Consider the following 17,946-nt stretch of genomic DNA (forward strand, 5'->3'; position numbering starts at 1 on the left):
ATTTCAGTAGCTGTCCTTGGCAGGTAGTTTAGTCTAGCAGCCACATAAGGGGCGTGGAGTCAGACAGACCTAAGCATACCTGTGGACTCTGACACATCTTGTCTCTGTGAGCAACTTACCTGTAAGATAGGTATTGTGAGAAATTAATAAAGATATGTTTGTATATGCGTACTTTGGATCTCGGCAGCCAGAATAAGGGTACTATGTCAGGTACTAAATTATTGGGTATTCAAGAAATGGTAATGATAATCATTTTTTTCACAATGATTTTCTCTTAATAGTACTGGATACATGTTAGTAGAAAGCCAAATCAGGCAATTCCAAGAGATAAACAAACATTTCTTCTTCCCTAGGGAAAGTAATCGCTAAGGAAGTAGTCTTGAGGGAGTCTCTATCTTAATAGTCAGATCACTGAAGTCTGTAATCCAGAATAAAACTCTTTAGTCTTTTGTTATTCACTGGTCAGGAAAAAGCTTTGTGTCCTTCCTGGAAGCTGGAGAGGCCTTTGGGCAAATAAACAATTGGAAGTCACATCCTTCAGTGCAGGGGTGTTATGAGATACATTAGAGGTTCTGATCCTTTGACCTGTACTGAGAAGAAAGGCCTTGAATTTTCAAATCTGTCATCTTCTCTTCACTAGGGTCATCTTCCTCCCCAGAATGTGGAAAAGAGGCAGTAGAGTATAGCGTTTACAGCTCTAAAGGGAAGGAAGGTGAGTGCCTGCCCTGATGCTGGTCACTTATGTAACATGGTGATTTCAAGTGCAAACCATTTGAGCCGTACTGCCGAAATTCACCTTCTGGCTGCAACTCGGTGGTTTGGGGACTTTTGTCTAGTTGTGTCACCTTACTTGTTTCATCTGTAAAATGAAGATAATAATATTGCTACATGGCTCTTCAAACAGAACCTCTTATAGTAACCACTCAATAAGTGTCAGCTTTAAAGAATTATTAAATGTACAGCCACTTGAGCTAAGAGATCTTGGAAAAGCATGAGCTCACCTACTTAATCTGACAGCGTGGACCCAGAGGTGGAAGCTCTGAGCAGAGCCACTGTGACTTCTGCATCTCAGGATTCCCTTCAGGGAAGAGGTCCAGGTTTTACCAAGTGAAGCAGAGACAGGAGAGGGAAAGTATAGAAAAGGGACTGACTTAAGGATCTAAAAGACATTTAGCTTATTTTTGGTACCCCTTTCTTCAGCAGAACCAGCTCTCATTCTGCAGGTACAGTTTAGTCTCATATTACACTTTGGGAGTTATAATCACTTGGACTGTGAAGACAGACCCCTAGTGAGTGGTAAAAACCTTCCTACCAAAGTTCAAATCTCTCTCCTTGGATTCCTTTTCCAAGAATGGGAGATAGAGGCTAAGAATGTGGTGGCGATGTTTCTTTCTAAGTGGTCCTCTTCTCTTGTTCCCTCAGACTTTCCTGCCTGACCAAAAAGAATGGCAGCCAAAAATTCTTCTGTGACAGAGTTTATCCTCGAAGGCTTAACTGACCAGCTGGGACTTCGGATCCCCCTCTTCTTCCTGTTTCTGGGTTTCTACATGGTCACCATGGTGGGAAACCTGGGCTTGATAACCCTGTTTGGGCTGAACTCTCACCTGCACACTCCCATGTACTTCTTCCTCTTTAACCTCTCTTTAATAGATTTTTGTTTCTCCACTACCATCACTCCCAAAATGCTGATAAATTTTGTCTCAAGGAAGAACATCATTTCCTTCACAGGGTGTATGACTCAGCTCTTTTTCTTCTGCTTCTTTGTCGTCTCTGAGTCCTTCATCCTGTCAGCGATGGCGTATGACCGCTACGTGGCCATCTGTAACCCACTGTTGTACACGGTCACCATGTCTCCCCAGGTGTGTTTACTCCTTTTGTTGGGTGCGTATGGGATGGGGTTTGCTGGGGCCATGGCCCACACAGGAAGCATAATGAACCTGACCTTCTGTGCTGACAACCTTGTCAATCATTTCATGTGTGACATCCTTCCTCTTCTTCAGCTCTCCTGCAACAGCTCTTACATGAATGAGCTGGTGCTCTTTATTCTTGTGGCTGTTGACATTGGATTGCCCATTGTCAGTGTCTTTATTTCTTATGCCCTCATCCTCTCCAGCATTCATCACATCAGTTCTACAGAAGGCAGGTCCAAAGCTTTTAGTACTTGCAGTTCCCACATAATTGTAGTTTTGCTTTTCTTTGGTTCTGGTGCTTTCATGTATCTGAAACCCCCTTCCATCCTGCCCCTTGAGGAAGGAAAAGTGTCCTCCCTGTTCTATACCATCATAGTCCCCATGTTAAACCCATTAATCTATAGCTTGAGGAACAAGGATGTCAAAGTTGCCTTGAGGAGAACTTTGGGCAGAAAAATCTTTTCTTAAGAAAGGAGTAGTATTGGAGGAAGGAAATACAATGCTTTGCTTATTAGCGTGTGTTTTCAATGAGATTCAAGTTCCATTTTTTTTTCCTGTCTTGTACAGAAAGAGACTTTTAAATCTTTACATTTGGATGAGTGTTAAATGCAGACATATTATCCCTGTCTCTGCTCCACTGCTCCACCTCAGTTATTCCAAGATTTCTTCATTTTATGCAAATTTTTCTATAATCATAGGTCATTTAATTGTGAATTGGCCTTACACATTATTTAATCTAGCCTTCTCAATTAACACATGTTGGAGACTCAGAAATATATATGTTGCTCAAGGACACACAACTACTTGGTGCCACAACTGGGACTGGTATCCAGGTCCTTGAATTCCAAGCTGCTTTTTTTTTTTTTAATGTCATTTTTTTCATGCTTCATTGATGCCCTTGCAGATTTCCTTTTAAAAGTATGAAAACTTAACACATTAAAACCTAATTCTATTCATAGTAATTTAATGTGACCTGTCAATAAATAATTTTTAAATATTTCATTTTTTTTCAAGAGGATAGATGGAACATTTTCTTGAGTTGGTCTTGGCCAAATGAGAAGAGAATTGTGTTAAGTTTGTAGTATGTGAGTGACCTTGAGTTAAGATTGAGGTTGTGTGGAACCCTAGGAACCCAGTCTAGGGAATTAGGACTTCTGTAGGATTAAGGGTTATAAAGATGCTGAGAAGAAAATCATACATTCATTTGAAGACTTAAAGAATCAGAAGGTAGAGCTTTTTCAAGGGTTAGTTTGGGTGTTTGAGCTGTGATGGAGAAATCTGTGGCTTAGGATAATCAACCAAGGGTCTGCAAGTTTTAGAGGTGCAGTAAATAATGTTGAGAATCTAGTTAGCTATTAAAACACCACTAAGTAGCTGATTATTAGAAGAGACAATTTCCATTGAATTTTAAGGTACTACAGACAGCACTCATATAAGCATATGTGGTAAAAGATAATCCAAGACTGGGTTGTAAACCCACAACATATAATGACAGCTATATAACACATCAGATCAATACACTTTGATCTAAATAATTTATTAGTAGCAAAGGAAGTTTCCTTTGGATTAGGATTAATATGTTAAGGTGCTGGGGAGACACTTTGATTTCTAAGCTTTTCCTTGGGAATATTCTCTTCTTTGGGAAAAAGGGACGTTTAGATGAGGGTGTAGTTTTGTTCTTTGGTATGACATGAAGGGCTTGAAGTCATAAGACTGAGTGTGTGTGTGTGTGTGTGTGTGTGTGTGTGTGTGTGTGTGTGTGGTGGGAAAGATTTTTCTTTAGTCAGCATGGAATAGGAAAGAGAAGTGAGTTCAGGAGACTTGTGGGTGGGCGTCTGGTGGGTGAGGTGAATAGGCTATTTGAGGTAGGGAGCAGATGAAAACAGCGATTCGTGAGGCACATGATGGAGTTGGTTTTGTATCCTGGCTCAGTTGCTTAGTAATTGTGTGACTTTGGGCAAATTGCTTAAGGTCTCTAAATATTAATTTTTTTATTTTTGAAAGTGAGATAATGTTTCTGACTTCGTGGGGTCTTTGAAGAATTAAATGCAAGGCACTTACTATATTTTAGTTATCACCCTGCAATAATTCTTTTATGTAATTATCAGCACTTCCTTGAGTTTTTCCATGAGCTGAGACAAGTCACTTCATCTTTCTGGAACTCTGTTTAGTCTTGAAAAAAATGAACTCTAAATATCATTAAAAAAGTCACATATTTTGACTAAGTAATATTTGCATATAGTACAGCATTAAACAATATAAATGAGGGTTATACGGAGAAAATATGTCTTCCTCTTATCTTGTCATTCCATTCCTAAAATCTCCTTCCTAAAAACAACAGTTGTTACTGATTTCTTGTGAGTCTTCTCATATTCAAGCATATCTAGCTATCTATGTATCTTTCTATCTATGCATGTATCTATGTATGTATGTACATATCTATCTATCTAATTTATCTAATCTATCTATCTGCCTATCTATTCATCCACCTATCTTGTTTTAAAGTTGCATAAAAAGGCATTTTCCAATGGAAACAACTTAGAAGAGGATGGCATAAGAGAACAATGCAGGGGTAAAAAGAAGAGGAGCCAATCACAGAAGAGATCTGGGAAGGGATGCGGCTGAGGAAGGAGAGAAAGAACAGAGGCACCCTTGACCCTGGATGCATCACTGTGGGCCTCAACCCTGCAGCCACAGGGTAACATTTTGGTTCCCTGATCTTCTGTCCTCACCTTGTGGTTGCACCACCCCCATCACTATTTGGTTGATGTTGCGATGAGGTCAGAGCCTCTGATAGTTAAGAATATCTGGATGGCAAGTATTTTTAATCCATCACAAATTTCTCTACGTGCTTATCTATTTTAACTAACGAGGCACATGGTTTTTCTTTTTCTGATTCTTGGAGCAACTCATATATTATTGTTGAAAATTGGGAATGTGAAATATGTATGAAAAAAATGGTTACCTATCTCAATGTGGTAGTTTGCGTTACTGGTCAAAATTCATCATTCATCTAGTAGTATTATAGCTCCATTCCCTTGCCATGGTCTCATAGAGGTAGGGTATATTTCCTTGCCCATGACTGTTGGCTTGGCCAGGTGACCTATTTTGGCTAATAGGATATTAGTAGATGTGATGTTGGCAGGAGCTTGGAATATCTTTGCATGGCATTTGCCCTCTTTTGCTTCTGCCATTGCCTTGAGAAGAGTCCTTCCTGGGTAACTGCTGCCTCTCCCAACTAATTCTCAATATGAACACACGAGGAGCAGTGTTCACTGTGCAGAGCAAGCAGTGCGGCCCGGCTGAGCCCAGACAAGATGAACCACCACAATCAATTTGTAGACATGTGAGAAACAAATGTTCCTTGTTGTATGCCAATGAGATTGTGTTTGGTTGTTATATAACAATAGCTAACTGGTCTACTCCACCATTCACAGAACAGGAAAGGAGAATATCATCTGGAATACGAAAGTCTCTTCCAGTAGGCTCATCTTCTATGTGCTGTGTTACAAAATGTTGTTTAACTCATCATTATAATGTGATCTTTAATCCTTATCAATAATTTTTTTGAATTGTAATTTTCCATGGACTTAATCATGTAGCTATGTCATATTTTATTTCAGCTTTTTCCTGTTGCTAAACATTAACATTGTGTCAGTCTCCCCAATATTTAAACAGTGTAAATAATACCATAACTATAACTTTTGTGTTAAAATTTTTTAAAAAATTAAGCAATATCCTACTGAAAGAATGTGTTAAAATTTTTATCTAGAGCCAGGTACGGTGGCTAATGCCTGTAATCCCAGCACTTTGGGAGGCTGAGGCGGGCAGATCACGAAGTCAGGAGATCGAGACCATCCTGGCTAACACGGTGAAACCTGTCTCTACTAAAACTACAAAAAATTAGCTGGGTATGGTGGTGGGTACCTGTAGTCCCAGCTACTCGGGAGGTTGAGGCAAGAGAATGGTGTGAACCCAGGAGGTGGAGCTTGCAGTGAGCCAAGATCACACCACTGCACTCTAGCCTGGGTGACAGAGCGAAACTCCATCTAAAACAATAACAGCAACAAGAAAAATTATCCAGATTTCTGATTATTTTCTCGGGAGAGATTCCTGTTGTGTTTTTCTTATTTTTCTGTTCAAAATATTTTTCAGTTTTCCTTGTGATTTCCTCTTCCTTGATCCATGTGTTGTTTAGTCATTCTTTTCTCAGATATATTTTTGCTAAGTTGACAGGTGAGTTAGAGCTTCAACCCTCTCTCTACTCTGTGTTTTGGTTACCCTAACTGGGTGACCACTGCCACACCTCCATGTACCTTTATATCTTTAGCTTTTCCTTCATAGGTTTCTTCTATTCCTCTGTCATTTCTCCCCAAATGACGATAAGCTTTGTGACAGAAAAGAACATAATCACCTTGTGGCATCAAACCCTCAGCCTTTTTCTTTGGCTTCTTTGTCGTTAGTGATTACTCCACATTTATCCCATTGGCCTTGGATCACTATGAGGCCATGAGCCTGCAGGTCTATTTCATAAGTTTCATTTCTGTAGATGGTTCATAAGTTATAGAATTTGCTGATGCTGTGGTCCCTCAGGGGACAGGGTACCAAATCCTCTTTTGTGATCACAATTGCATGAGCCTTAACTTGTAAACATAGGGCTGCTCCAGGATGCCTGAATCAGTACCTATGACAGAAGCAGGTGGATGTATATTCATGAGAACCAGCATTGTACTATGCTGTGTTATCATTTTTCATATTTTATTTTCATTCTTTTCATCATTTTTCATTAACCCAGTGGTCCAAATCTTCAGCCAGATTCCATAAATCTGGATTTATGGAATTTTGGATTAGGAGCATTCATTTATCTCAGATCTCCAGGAGCTATGGGTTAGTGTAAATTACACAGTCTCCTTCACCAAGATGGGGCCAGTGATGAACTGTCTGTTAGACATCTTGAGGAGCAAGACTATCTAACTTGCTGCAATGAAACCTTTGTCATTTTCTTCTTGATTTTGAGCAGTGATGGTTACTAGGACTCATTTTGAATGCTTCCCAAAGAGTATTTTTCCTCTTAATGGTTTCCTTGTAAGTGTAGGCCATATTTAACCTTTCTACCAATGGCTAGAATCATACACGGTCTTGGGATAGTCCAATTCTGTCACACTGGCAGTGGAATATCACATGCACCTCCACAGCTGGTGGCTGGGAGACACTACCTTTGTCTTGCTTTTGTGAACTCCGTATGGCCCTGGTTTCTTCATAACATTTGTTTTGGAAGCCAAGACCTATGCAGAGCATCTGATTAGCTGGGATGGGGTGGTGTGGTTGGGCTGTAGATTCCAGGAGTCTGGGAGCTAGTGTCTGGTCATACTAGTGGGGAGATTTCAACTAAGATTCACACAAGGGCAGATTCCCCAGTGAGAGCAGGGTTCTGATACTGAGAAGCCAAATATCTTTTGATCTTAGCCAAAAGGCAGAGAAGCAATGAGAAGCCAGATAGTGACTGCACTTCCTTATCCTTCAGGTATCTGAATTTCTCTTCTTCAGAGAGGCTGTACCTTACCTTAGAAAGTCAGTTCAGTTTCCCCAGTTAATGAGTCCATAGGACCCTCAACTTACCTTTGGAGCACTTAACCCACTTCTAATTAGTTATAAACAGTGACATCTAGGACCTCTTTCTAATAGATGTTTGGCTTGGGATTTTACATGTCATGTAGAGGTAATGTAAATTCCAGGTCTATGCACATGTGTGTGCTGGTGTGGCAAGGAATTCTTAGAGCAGAGGCTTTTCCTTTCTTTCTGTTTTCCTTTTCCATCCAGAGTCAAAGTTAAGACCAGCCTGTACCCTCACCATCTCCCTAAAGGCACATTTCTTTTCTGTCTTTACGTACTTTACGTACTTTGAGTGTGGGTTTATGGGGCTAGCGGGGAGGTAAGGTGGCCTCTAATTCCACATCCATCCTGCCTGGGCTCCAGGCTTTATCTCTCACCCTTCATGGGACAAAATCCAGGCTGCAGGCCTCCTAAGACTGGCAGATACTTCCAAGGGAAACAATGGCTCCAGCCTTATCTATACTGTTAGATGCTGTGATCCTGTCTTTATTTTTTACTTCTAAAATCTCTCTTATTTTTAGACCAGCTAAGCCAATTAGTGGGTTAGTATGTTTGTTATTAACATTTTCATTCAGCGTTTTTCTCTGTTTTAGAGGGAGGACATTTTTTTTTCTGAACATTCAAACTGCTAAGTGGTTAGAAATAACAATTCAGAAAATTAATAAATAGACTTGTTTTTTGTTTTAATAAACACAAAATAATCCCTTCTCTCTTATGCTTTCTTTGGGTATTTCTTTGTATTGGGTGAAACTCATGGGAGAAGAAATAATGGAGAAAAAAGTCACATTTCCTAAAATAAAGTCAGAAATCAATTAAAATTTAGAGCTGGAAGTTGGCTTACAGACTCCTGGACAGAGTTTGGGTCACTGGGCCCAGTCATCTTTCCTATGACAGTTTTACCCAGATTAAAGAAATATCTGTTTTACAGATTAATGAATGTTAGGTGGTAGTTGCTCTTTCACTTTGCTCAGTGAGGTGGCCTCTATTTGCTGTAATGTGGGAAGCTAGAGGGTGCCGTGTTTTGTCAGCCTGGCTCATCTTGGTTGCAGTGGCCAAGGCGAACCGACAGGAGCTGTCTGTGTAGGCAGCCTGCTTGGAGCGGATGTTGCAAGAGTAGATGCTGGGACACGAATGTGGCTTTAACCCCAAGCTAGCACAGAGGAGGAGGAGGAGGAGCTTGGAGAGCCACTATCTAGGAGTCCTTAGAGGCCACTTCTTTATCTATTTATCTACTCTTCCAGTTTTCTTCCCCTGCCTCCTGCCATGCTCTTGTTTTCTGGGTTGGTACCTGCTGGGCCACAGTAGTACAGAGTGTGGCAGGGGACAGCACCTGCTGTTTGCCCCAGTTCAGCCAAATGTTCTGACTCAGGCTTCTGGTCTTACAGCTCTTGCCTCCCAAAGATTCCTCTTGACTCCCAGGCAAGTCAGCAATGGGCTGTTTTCGTTGCACCAGAGTGCCTTCCTAGGACAGCTGTCATTTGTAGAAGATTTTCTGCCTAGATTTCTGAAACAGAGGAGTGTGGGAGCATGATGCTACAGAGAGGAAAGGAGTCTTGAGTGAGAGCAACCCTTGTCTCCATCTTATGGCTGAAGGATGAGGCAGTGGGGAGACTGGGGAAATGCTCCTGGGAAGTGCCTTCAGCCTGCAGCACAGCCAGGGGAGAGAATCAGAAATCCTAATTCTCACATGGCCCACGTTCTTTTTAATAGGGGTTGTGGAGTTGCTGAGTTGGAACCCAAAAAGACAGATATGTGTGTTTGCTTATATTTGTGTGTCTTGAGTTTGTAGAGAGAAACACAGGGAAGTGGAGAAAGAAGGGAAAGGAAGTGACGGTTATTTACCACCTATCATGTGGCAGGCATTTTGTCACTTAGGTGATGCAATCAGTCTCCTGGGAGGTGAGGATACAGAGGTCTTGGAGAGGATACATAACTTGCTAAAGTACGACCTGATTCAGACCTTTAAAGGCCACCCACTGGAAATTCAAAATTAAAAAGTTTTAATTCAACTTACATATTTGCAGAAATTAAAGTAGCTTCTCTTTAGAGTTTCGCTGTGTTGCTGTTTTCATTATACAATTTTAGAAATGCTTTTCAAAGTCAGTTGCTGTGCTGGTGTCCTAAGCATACAGTTGATCTTCCTGTTGGGTAACTCAACCCAGCCCAAGATTAAGAAATCTAGTCACTGAGCGATTCTTACTTGGAGCTGTCTTACTCCAAAACCTATGGAAAGAGTAGTAGAAGGTAGTGAGATTCTTTGCTGCTCTGAGACAATTCACCAGATAATTCCTGGTCAAATGTCAGGGACTTCAACAGGGGAAGGTTGCAGCTACAAACGACCATTTGGTGGTGGTGATGGGGGATATAGCTATAAACTTGACCATTTGGTTGTGTTGTGTGGTTGGGGGAGGTGAATCCAAGCCTAGTCCCTTGAGGCAGGGTCACTAGTGAGGCAACAGGGCATCTGACAGCAGGTCCTCTGTAGCTGTGTGAGTGAATGACATGGTCCTGCTGAGCTTGGGGTGCAGAGGTGGCTAGATGGGATCCTAGGATAGGGTGACAACATGGTAACTGCAGGAAGCTGGCTCTGAGCAGACAGTGTCTGCAGCTGCAGTCTTGTATTTATTTGTGCTGGGAGCAAGGATGATTCTCTAAATAAAATGCTAGGCCCTTGTCCAAGCATCCTGGTAATTAGAGAGAGGCATAACTTGAGTGGATGTTTTCTGGAGCAGGGTCAGACTTTATCCGGGGCTGCTGCAAGCTGCATCTCGGAACAGATAGACTTTCTATCGTCCTTTCATTAATGAAGTGTTTTCAATGGGGTGGTATGAAGATTGAGGGCTTGAGAACATGTCCTCCAAGTAGCTGGTGTGGAATTTGGTTAGCATTTGTTTAAGTGCATTAAAGACCCTCATTTTGTGTTTTGGGATGAGAATGGAGCATTAAGACCTTGCCAGAGACTGCTGGCCTTGTGTTTTATTCTTTCTGCCATGATGGTTTTAGATCTGAGCTCTGACAGTTTTTTTTTATACCCTCTCTGCATTTAGTGATAAAATCCTCCGCCCCAAACTTTTTGAAGCTTTTTAAAGACCAGATTAGATCCTCCTGCAAAGCTGGGAGATGCATGGCAAGGCTGAGTAGTAGAATTTCACATGAATTTTGAAATGTATAGTTTAAAAAGCCTGAATTTTTGAAAGCTATAGTTTAAAAAAGCATGAATTTTGAAATCTATAGTTAAAAGATATGGGGTCGGGATGTCAATTTCTCACTTGTGCCTTTGGGCAAGTTGCTTAACCTGTGTTCTTATCTGTAAAATGGGATAATGTTATGAGATAATAAGAATGTAAAATTAATTGATATTGAGTGTTAATGTGCTTTATAAATTGTAGTGTGAAGGACAGATGTTACTTTTTATTTCAATTCTGGGCTTAGCTAGTTTGGAGGTAGGAGGAGAGGTAGAGAAACAGTGACATGTCAAATGCTAGCAGTAAGAGAGTGCATCTGTGGACCTTCTTAGCCTTGCTGAGAGGGCCTCTTTTCCTGGGCTCTGCTCTGGCCATCCACTGACCACATCTTCCAAATTAGTCTGCAGAACCAAAGGGAAAGCATCTAGCTGGAGCCTGTGCTCCCATTTCTAAGACAGACACAAACTGAAAGTGACAAGGAAGCCTTTATTCGCTTACTGCTATAGTGTAAGCAAGAGGCAAAAAGAGAAAGAAGGTGGTGCTCTCTCCCCCTCCAGAACAGCACAGCACTGGGAAGGGTCAGGTGGATCAGCCCAGATGGGGTGGGAGTGGAGAAAGGATTGGGGTCAGTGAGAGCGGGATGTTCTCTGTGTGGAAAAGTCTGAGTACTAAAGAAAGGTGTCTTCAAGTCTCTCCTGTGGCAGACACACTAGAGCAGTGTTTCAGCAGAGGTCCCCCTTCCCTCACTCCCTCCAACGAGGGGGTCTCTGAATGGAAGCACCTAGGGTAGGAATGCAGACATACATAAGGCTGGGGGCCAGGGTGGGAGGGGCTTGGGAATGGTGTGAGTCCTTGACGGCAACTCTCTTAGAGACTGCAATGCATTGGCTATGCACCAAGTCTGATAAGGGGAGGGCAGATTTTCCTCGCGAGGCCTGCCACACAAAGACATTGCTTGTGTGTCTTGGTAATTGCTATAGTCAGGCCTGAAAGATCACACATAGATTCTAGTTTGGGGCTAGATTCCTCATCTTCCAGGGCCTGCGTAAGATTCTTTCCTGGCTCTAACCCTAACCATAACCCAACACGAACCCTCACCTAGCTGGCAGTAGGAAGTGGAGGAGGGGAGCTTTGGGCCATGAGCAGGCTCCTGGGAGCCAGGGCCGCTTTCCATGGCCACCTTCTGACATGGAACTTTGAAGATTCTCAGGACTCTAATTTGAATCTGGCTTTGCAGGGCTATAAAGGTAGCTTGTCAAAGCAAGAGGTAGAAACATATTTTATTTAATAGTTTATTAGATTTATTTTTAATTTTTAAATTTTTAATTGTAAAAACACAATGGAAAATATACCATTTTGACCATTTTATGTGTACAGTTCAGTAGCATTAAGTATATTCACATTGTTGTGTGACAGAGCTCCAGAAACTTTTCATATTGCAGCTCTGAGACTGTATACCCTTACACAACAACTCCCACTTTCCCACACACCCCCAGCCCCTGGTAACCATTCTACTTTCTGTTTCTACGAATTTGAACATTTTAAATATCTCATGTAAATGGAACCATACAGTATTTGTCTTTTTGTAACTGTCTTATTTCAGTTAGCATAATGTCCTCAAGTTTCATCCATGGTGTAGCATAGGACAGGATTTCTTTCTTCTTTAAAACTGAATAATATTCCCTTTGATGAATTTTCTTTATCTATTCATCTGTTGATGTACATTTGGTTGTTTCCATATCTTGGCTATTGTGAATAATGCTGCAATGAACATGGGAGTACAGACATCTCTTCAAGATCCTAACGTCAGCTGGGTGCAGTGGCTCATGCCAGCACTTTGGGAGGCCGAGGCAGGTGGATCACCTGAGGTCAGGAGTTTGAGACCAGCCTGGCCAACATGGTGAAACCCCATCTCTACTAAAAATACAATAATTAGCTGGACGTGGTGGTGCATGCCTATAATCCCAGCTACTCAGGAGGCTGAGACAGGAGAATCGCTTGGACCCAGGAGGTAGAGGTTGCAGTGAGCCAAGATCACACCATTGCACTCCAGCCTGGGCAATAAGAGTGAAACTCAGTCTCAAAAAAAAAAAAAAAATAAAATAAAATCTTAATTTCAACATTTTTAGATATATCCCCAGAAGTGGGATTGCTGGATTATATGTAGTTCTATTTTTTAGTGTTTGAGGAATCTCCATACTGTTTTCCACAGTGGCTATCCCATTTTATATGCCTACCAACTGTGTACAAATTTCTCCACATCCTCACCAACAGTTGCTATCTTTTTTTTTTTTTTTTAAATAATAACTATCCTAACAGGTAGACAGTGGTTTCTCATTATAGCTTTGACTTACATTTCTTTGATGATTAGTGATGTTGAATATCATTTCGTATACCTGCTGGCAATTTGTATGTCTTTGGAAAAATGTCTCTTCAAGTCCTTTGCCCATTTTTAATTGGATTATTTTTGTATTTATTTTGCTATTGAGTTGTAGAAGTTTCTTATACATTTTGAATATTAGCCTCTCATCTGATACATGGTTTGCAAATATATTCCATGTATTACTTTGTCATTCTGTTGATTGTTCCTTTTGTTGTGCAGAAACTTTTTAGTTTGATGTAGTCCCACTTGTCTATTTTTCCTTTTGTTGCCTATGCTTTTGGTGTTATATCCAAGAAATCATAGTCAAGACCAATGTTAAAAATCTTTTCCTCTATGTTTTTCTCAAGGAGTTTTACAGTTTTAGGTCTTATGTTTGCCTTCCATCGCTTGGAGTTGACTTTTGTGTACGATGTAAAATAGAGGTCCAGTTTGATTCTTTTGCATGATGATATGCAGTTTTCCTAACAAGATTTGTTGAAGAGATTATCCTTTCCTATTGTGTCTTCTTGGCATACTTCTTGAAAATCAGTTGATTGTATATGCATGGATTTATTTCTGGGATCTTTATTCTATTCCATTGGTCTATGTGTCTGTTTTTATACCAGTACCATACTATTTTGATTACTGTAGCTTTGTAATATATGTTGAAATCAAGACATGTAATGCCTCCAGTGTGATTCTGTTTTTCTTTTGGTTCCATATGAATTTCAGGATTTTTTTCCACGTCTACAAAAAAAATCCCACTGGGATTTTGGTAGAGATTGCATTGAATTTGTAGATCACTTTGGGTAGTATGGACACTTTAACGCTATTAAAATTTCCAATCCAAAATATTGATAAAACTAAAATTTATCAATATTTTAGTTTTCAGTGTGCAAGTCTTTCACTTTCTCAGTTAAGTTTATTCCTAAGTATTTTATTATTTTTGATACTATTGTTAGTGGGATTGCTTTCTTAATTTCATTTTTACATAGGCCACTGTTAGTGTATAGAAATGCTAATGCTTTTGTTTGTTGATTTTGTATCCTGCAACTTTACTAAATTTGTTTATTAGCTCTAACAGTTGTTTTATGTGTGGAGTTTTTAGGGTTTTCTAAATATAAGATAGCATCATCTGCAAACTAAGATAATTTTATTACTTTCTGATTTGGATGACTTTTACTTCCTTCTGCTGCCTAATTGCTCAGGTTAGCACTTCCAATACCATGGTGAATAGAAATGGTGAGGGTGGGCATTCTTGCCTTGTACCAGACCTTAAGGAGAAACCTTTCCATTTTTCACCTTTATGATGTTTCCTGTGGGGTTGCCATATATGGTTTCATTATGTTGAGATACATTCCTTCTGTACTTAGTTTATTGGGTGTTTTTGTTATGAAAAAGCGTTGAATTTTGTTGAATGACTTTTTTGGATCCATTGAGATGATTATGTGATTTTTTTTTTTTTTTGAGATAGAGTGTCACCCAGGCTGGAGTACAGTGGTGCAATCTCAGCTCACTGTAACTTCAGTCTCCTGTGTTCAAATGATTCTCCTGCCGCAGCCTCCCAAGTAACTGGGATTATAGGCATGTGCCACCACACTCGGCTAATTTTTGTATTTTTAGTAGAGATGGGGTTTCACCATGTAGCCCTGGCTGGTCTTGAACTTCTGACCTCAAGTGGTCTTCCTGCCTCGGCCTCCCAAAGTGCTGGGATTACAAGCATGAGCCACGACACCCAGCTGATTATGCGATTTTTAAAAATCCTTCATTCTTTTAATATGATGTGTTGTATTCATTGATTTGTTTACACTGAACCATTCTTGCATTCCTTGGATAAATCTCACTTGATTATGGTATATGATCCTTTAAATGCACTGTTGAATTTAGTTTGCTAGTGTTTTGTTGAGGATGTTTTCATCGATTTTCATCAGAGATTGGTCTATACTTTTTTATTTTTCCTTATAGTGTCTTTGGCTTCGGTATCAGGGTAATAGCAGCTTCATAAAATGGGTTTGGAACTAGAAAAAAGCATATAATGCAAGAACAACATGATTTGAGAGGGAAAGGGGGATTTTCCCTGATGCCCCTCGTTGCATAGGAGATGATGTTTTTCTCTGACACAAAGTTCACCAGCATTTTAGGGGTAATGACAGAGGAGTAGCAGAGATCCATGAGTGACAGATTGCTGAAACAGTAGTAGTGGGGGCTGTAAAGCTGAGAGTTCAGCCAAATCAGGAGATCATGCCCAGGTTCCCCACCATGGTGACCAAACAGATCCTGAGGAAGAGGATAAAGAGAGGAAGTTGGAAGTCTGGTTGCTTTGTTAATACCCTGAGAATGAACTCTGTCACTGCACAGTGATTTTTTTTTCTTTTATTTTCTTCGAGACAGAGTCTCACTCTGTCACCCAGGCTTGAGTGCAGAGACGCGATCCTGGCTCACTGCAATCTCCGCCTCATGGGTTCAAGCAATTCTCCCATCTCAGTCTCTCAATTAGCTAGGATTACAGGCATGTGTCACCATGCCCGGCTAATTTTTGTATTTTTAGTAGAGATGGGGTTTCGCCATATTGGCCGGACTGGTCTCAAACTCCTGGCCTCAAGTGATCCACCTGCCTCAGCCTCCCAAAGTGTAGAGTGACTTTCTGTAGTCAAGAAACTCACTCCTCCCCTGGGTGGGAGGTCTGCAGGGATGGGAGAGAAGAGACTAAGAAAGGCTATGTATGAGCCTTTCTAGTTAGGCTAGATATAAGCATCTGCCCCTGAGTGTGTTATCTTGAATTCTTTCCTTACTGTTTATCTCCTCACTCCTTCTAATGTTTTCTAGGATTCAGGCAATTTTGGAGTGTTTTGGAGATCATGAAGGTGGGAAAAAACTCCATCTGGAGTTTTACTAACCTTATCTTCCTTAAGTACCTTAGAGGCCACTACTAGTATATCTTATTTCTTGGAATTCAAGACGTATTTTGTCCTGGAGATGGTATTTCCCTTGTCATCTATGTAGCTCCAAAATATTACCGCCAAAATGAAAACATAAGCTCATCTCATCTCAAATCCTAGTAGCATGGGACAATGATCACAAGTTAAGTCTTATTTCCAAAAAATAGAGTTATAGTATCAATTCTCAAGACTGTTTTAAAAATAAAAATCAATAATATACATGGAAATGTTTTCCAGATATTCAGTTGCTGTACAAGTATGAGTTTTCATTCGGCATCTGGAATTTGTTCAAATTTTTCATTGAACCTGAGGTCCTAGGGTAGTTATCCTTAATTCTAGCTATACATTATGATCACCTAGGGAACCTTAAAAATAATTACATCAGGTTCCAATCTATAGGAATTCTGTCTTAATTATTTGTGGCATTTTCTGGGCATTGACCTCTGTGTCTCTGGGTAGGCAGAGAAGTTCAGCCATAGAAGAAAGTAAAGATTATGTTATTTGACAGTTTTGTGTATATTGAACTAGAATAAATTTGTACCTTGAAGAATTGGGTAAATTAGGCCTGGAATACAGTTTCTCTTGAGTAAAATAAAGCACTGAGGAAAGATCTGAGATTGTTTGCTGTCTACTGTGCTCGGAGGATTCAGAAAAAGTTAAGATTGAATCAGGATTAGGAGTAGGTAGAACTACAAAAAAGCATATAATGCGGCTCACTAACCAAGAACAAAATGATATGAGAGGAAAGTGAGCATTTTCCCTGATGCCTCTCTCTGCATATTCTTAAATCCTGGGATTCTTAGTGATCAGAATCCTTAGCCACTTTCTCTCTTCACAGCAAATGTGTTCTATAGAATAATATCAAGATCTCTTATGCTTTACCATTTCTCTGTTTCTATTCTATTGATTTCAAAATGCTATTTATAGTTAGCCTATTTTTAGAGCAAACATCATCAATGCAGAGAAGACATTCAGTTGATGGTAATCATGTGTAGATGCCGGGGTCTTGGTACATCTAAGTAAAAATGGCAGTTCACAGTTGATCTCAAGAAACAACCGCTGTCACTGGAGCATCTTCTTATGATAACTTTTTTTTCATTTCTCCTTTCTATCTAATGAGTAAAAACATAAGAAAACATAATTTATTAAAGCAGATGGTATTTTTTCTAATAAGTTATTCGCTAGAGGTAGTTTGGTAGATTGTGTTGAATAATTTATACAGTGGTGAATGTAAGTTCCTTGAAGGTCAATTGCCTGACATTGGCTAAAGATTCCTACATTATAAACAAGAAGGGTCATTAGATGAAATTACATTAAGCTATTTTGATCCTCAGATTTTATGATTTACCTTATGGATGAGAAAAAAATTCCATGTAAGTGAAAATAATATTTTTTGAATTTGAATAATTTTTCAACATAGCGATTCAGCACAGTTAAAATTTAGTGAGTGAATTTCCACTGCCATTCATGAAAGATAAACTCCTATTGAAATTGTCTTTGAGCCATAAACAACTAGACAATCAGGCAAAATAAATGAAACAAAACTTTTCTGATGTTTGACAACAGACAATATCAAATTGATTTCTGAAAGGAGGGAAAGAAAAAAACAAAACAAAACAAAACAAAACAAACAAACAAACAAAAAAAACATGAGCCCTGTGATTGTCTTGGCTTTCTTGCCTATAGGTATTTTTCATGTCACAATCTAGAGTGGTCAAAAGAAAGAGATCAGCAATTTCTAAGTTGAAAAATTAGAAGTCAGTATTTGGAAAGATGTATGTGGCTAGATGATGCAGGGCAGAATACCCAAGAGTAGGGGAGCTATACATAGAAAATCAGAGATCTGCAGAGGAACGTCTATTTCTTGATCTGCATATGTGTGGGATAAAACTTGATCTGCATATGTGTGGGATAAAACTTCAGAGTGAAGGACTACA

The 17,946-nt window shown here is 39.9% G+C and overlaps 1 protein-coding gene across 1 annotated transcript; it reads left to right on the forward strand.

The window, feature by feature from the left end:
* Window positions 1-1,427: 1,427 nt before the first annotated feature.
* On the forward strand, window positions 1,428-2,412 carry LOC104656381 (olfactory receptor 8B12). The gene has a single exon (XM_010355980.2). The coding sequence runs from the start codon at window positions 1,446-1,448 to the stop codon at window positions 2,376-2,378; it is 933 nt and encodes a 310-aa protein (XP_010354282.2). The 5' UTR covers window positions 1,428-1,445; the 3' UTR covers window positions 2,379-2,412.
* The last annotated feature ends 15,534 nt before the right edge of the window (window positions 2,413-17,946 follow it).

The sequence above is a fragment of the Rhinopithecus roxellana genome, chromosome 15, assembly GCF_007565055.1.
Source record: "Rhinopithecus roxellana isolate Shanxi Qingling chromosome 15, ASM756505v1, whole genome shotgun sequence".
NCBI classification, from domain to species: Eukaryota; Metazoa; Chordata; class Mammalia; order Primates; family Cercopithecidae; genus Rhinopithecus; species Rhinopithecus roxellana.

Excerpts from the sequence above, each read along its gene's own strand:
- LOC104656381 (XM_010355980.2), top strand. The coding sequence starts at position 1,446 with ATGGCAGCCAAAAATTCTTCTGTGACAGAGTTTATCCTCGAAGGCTTA.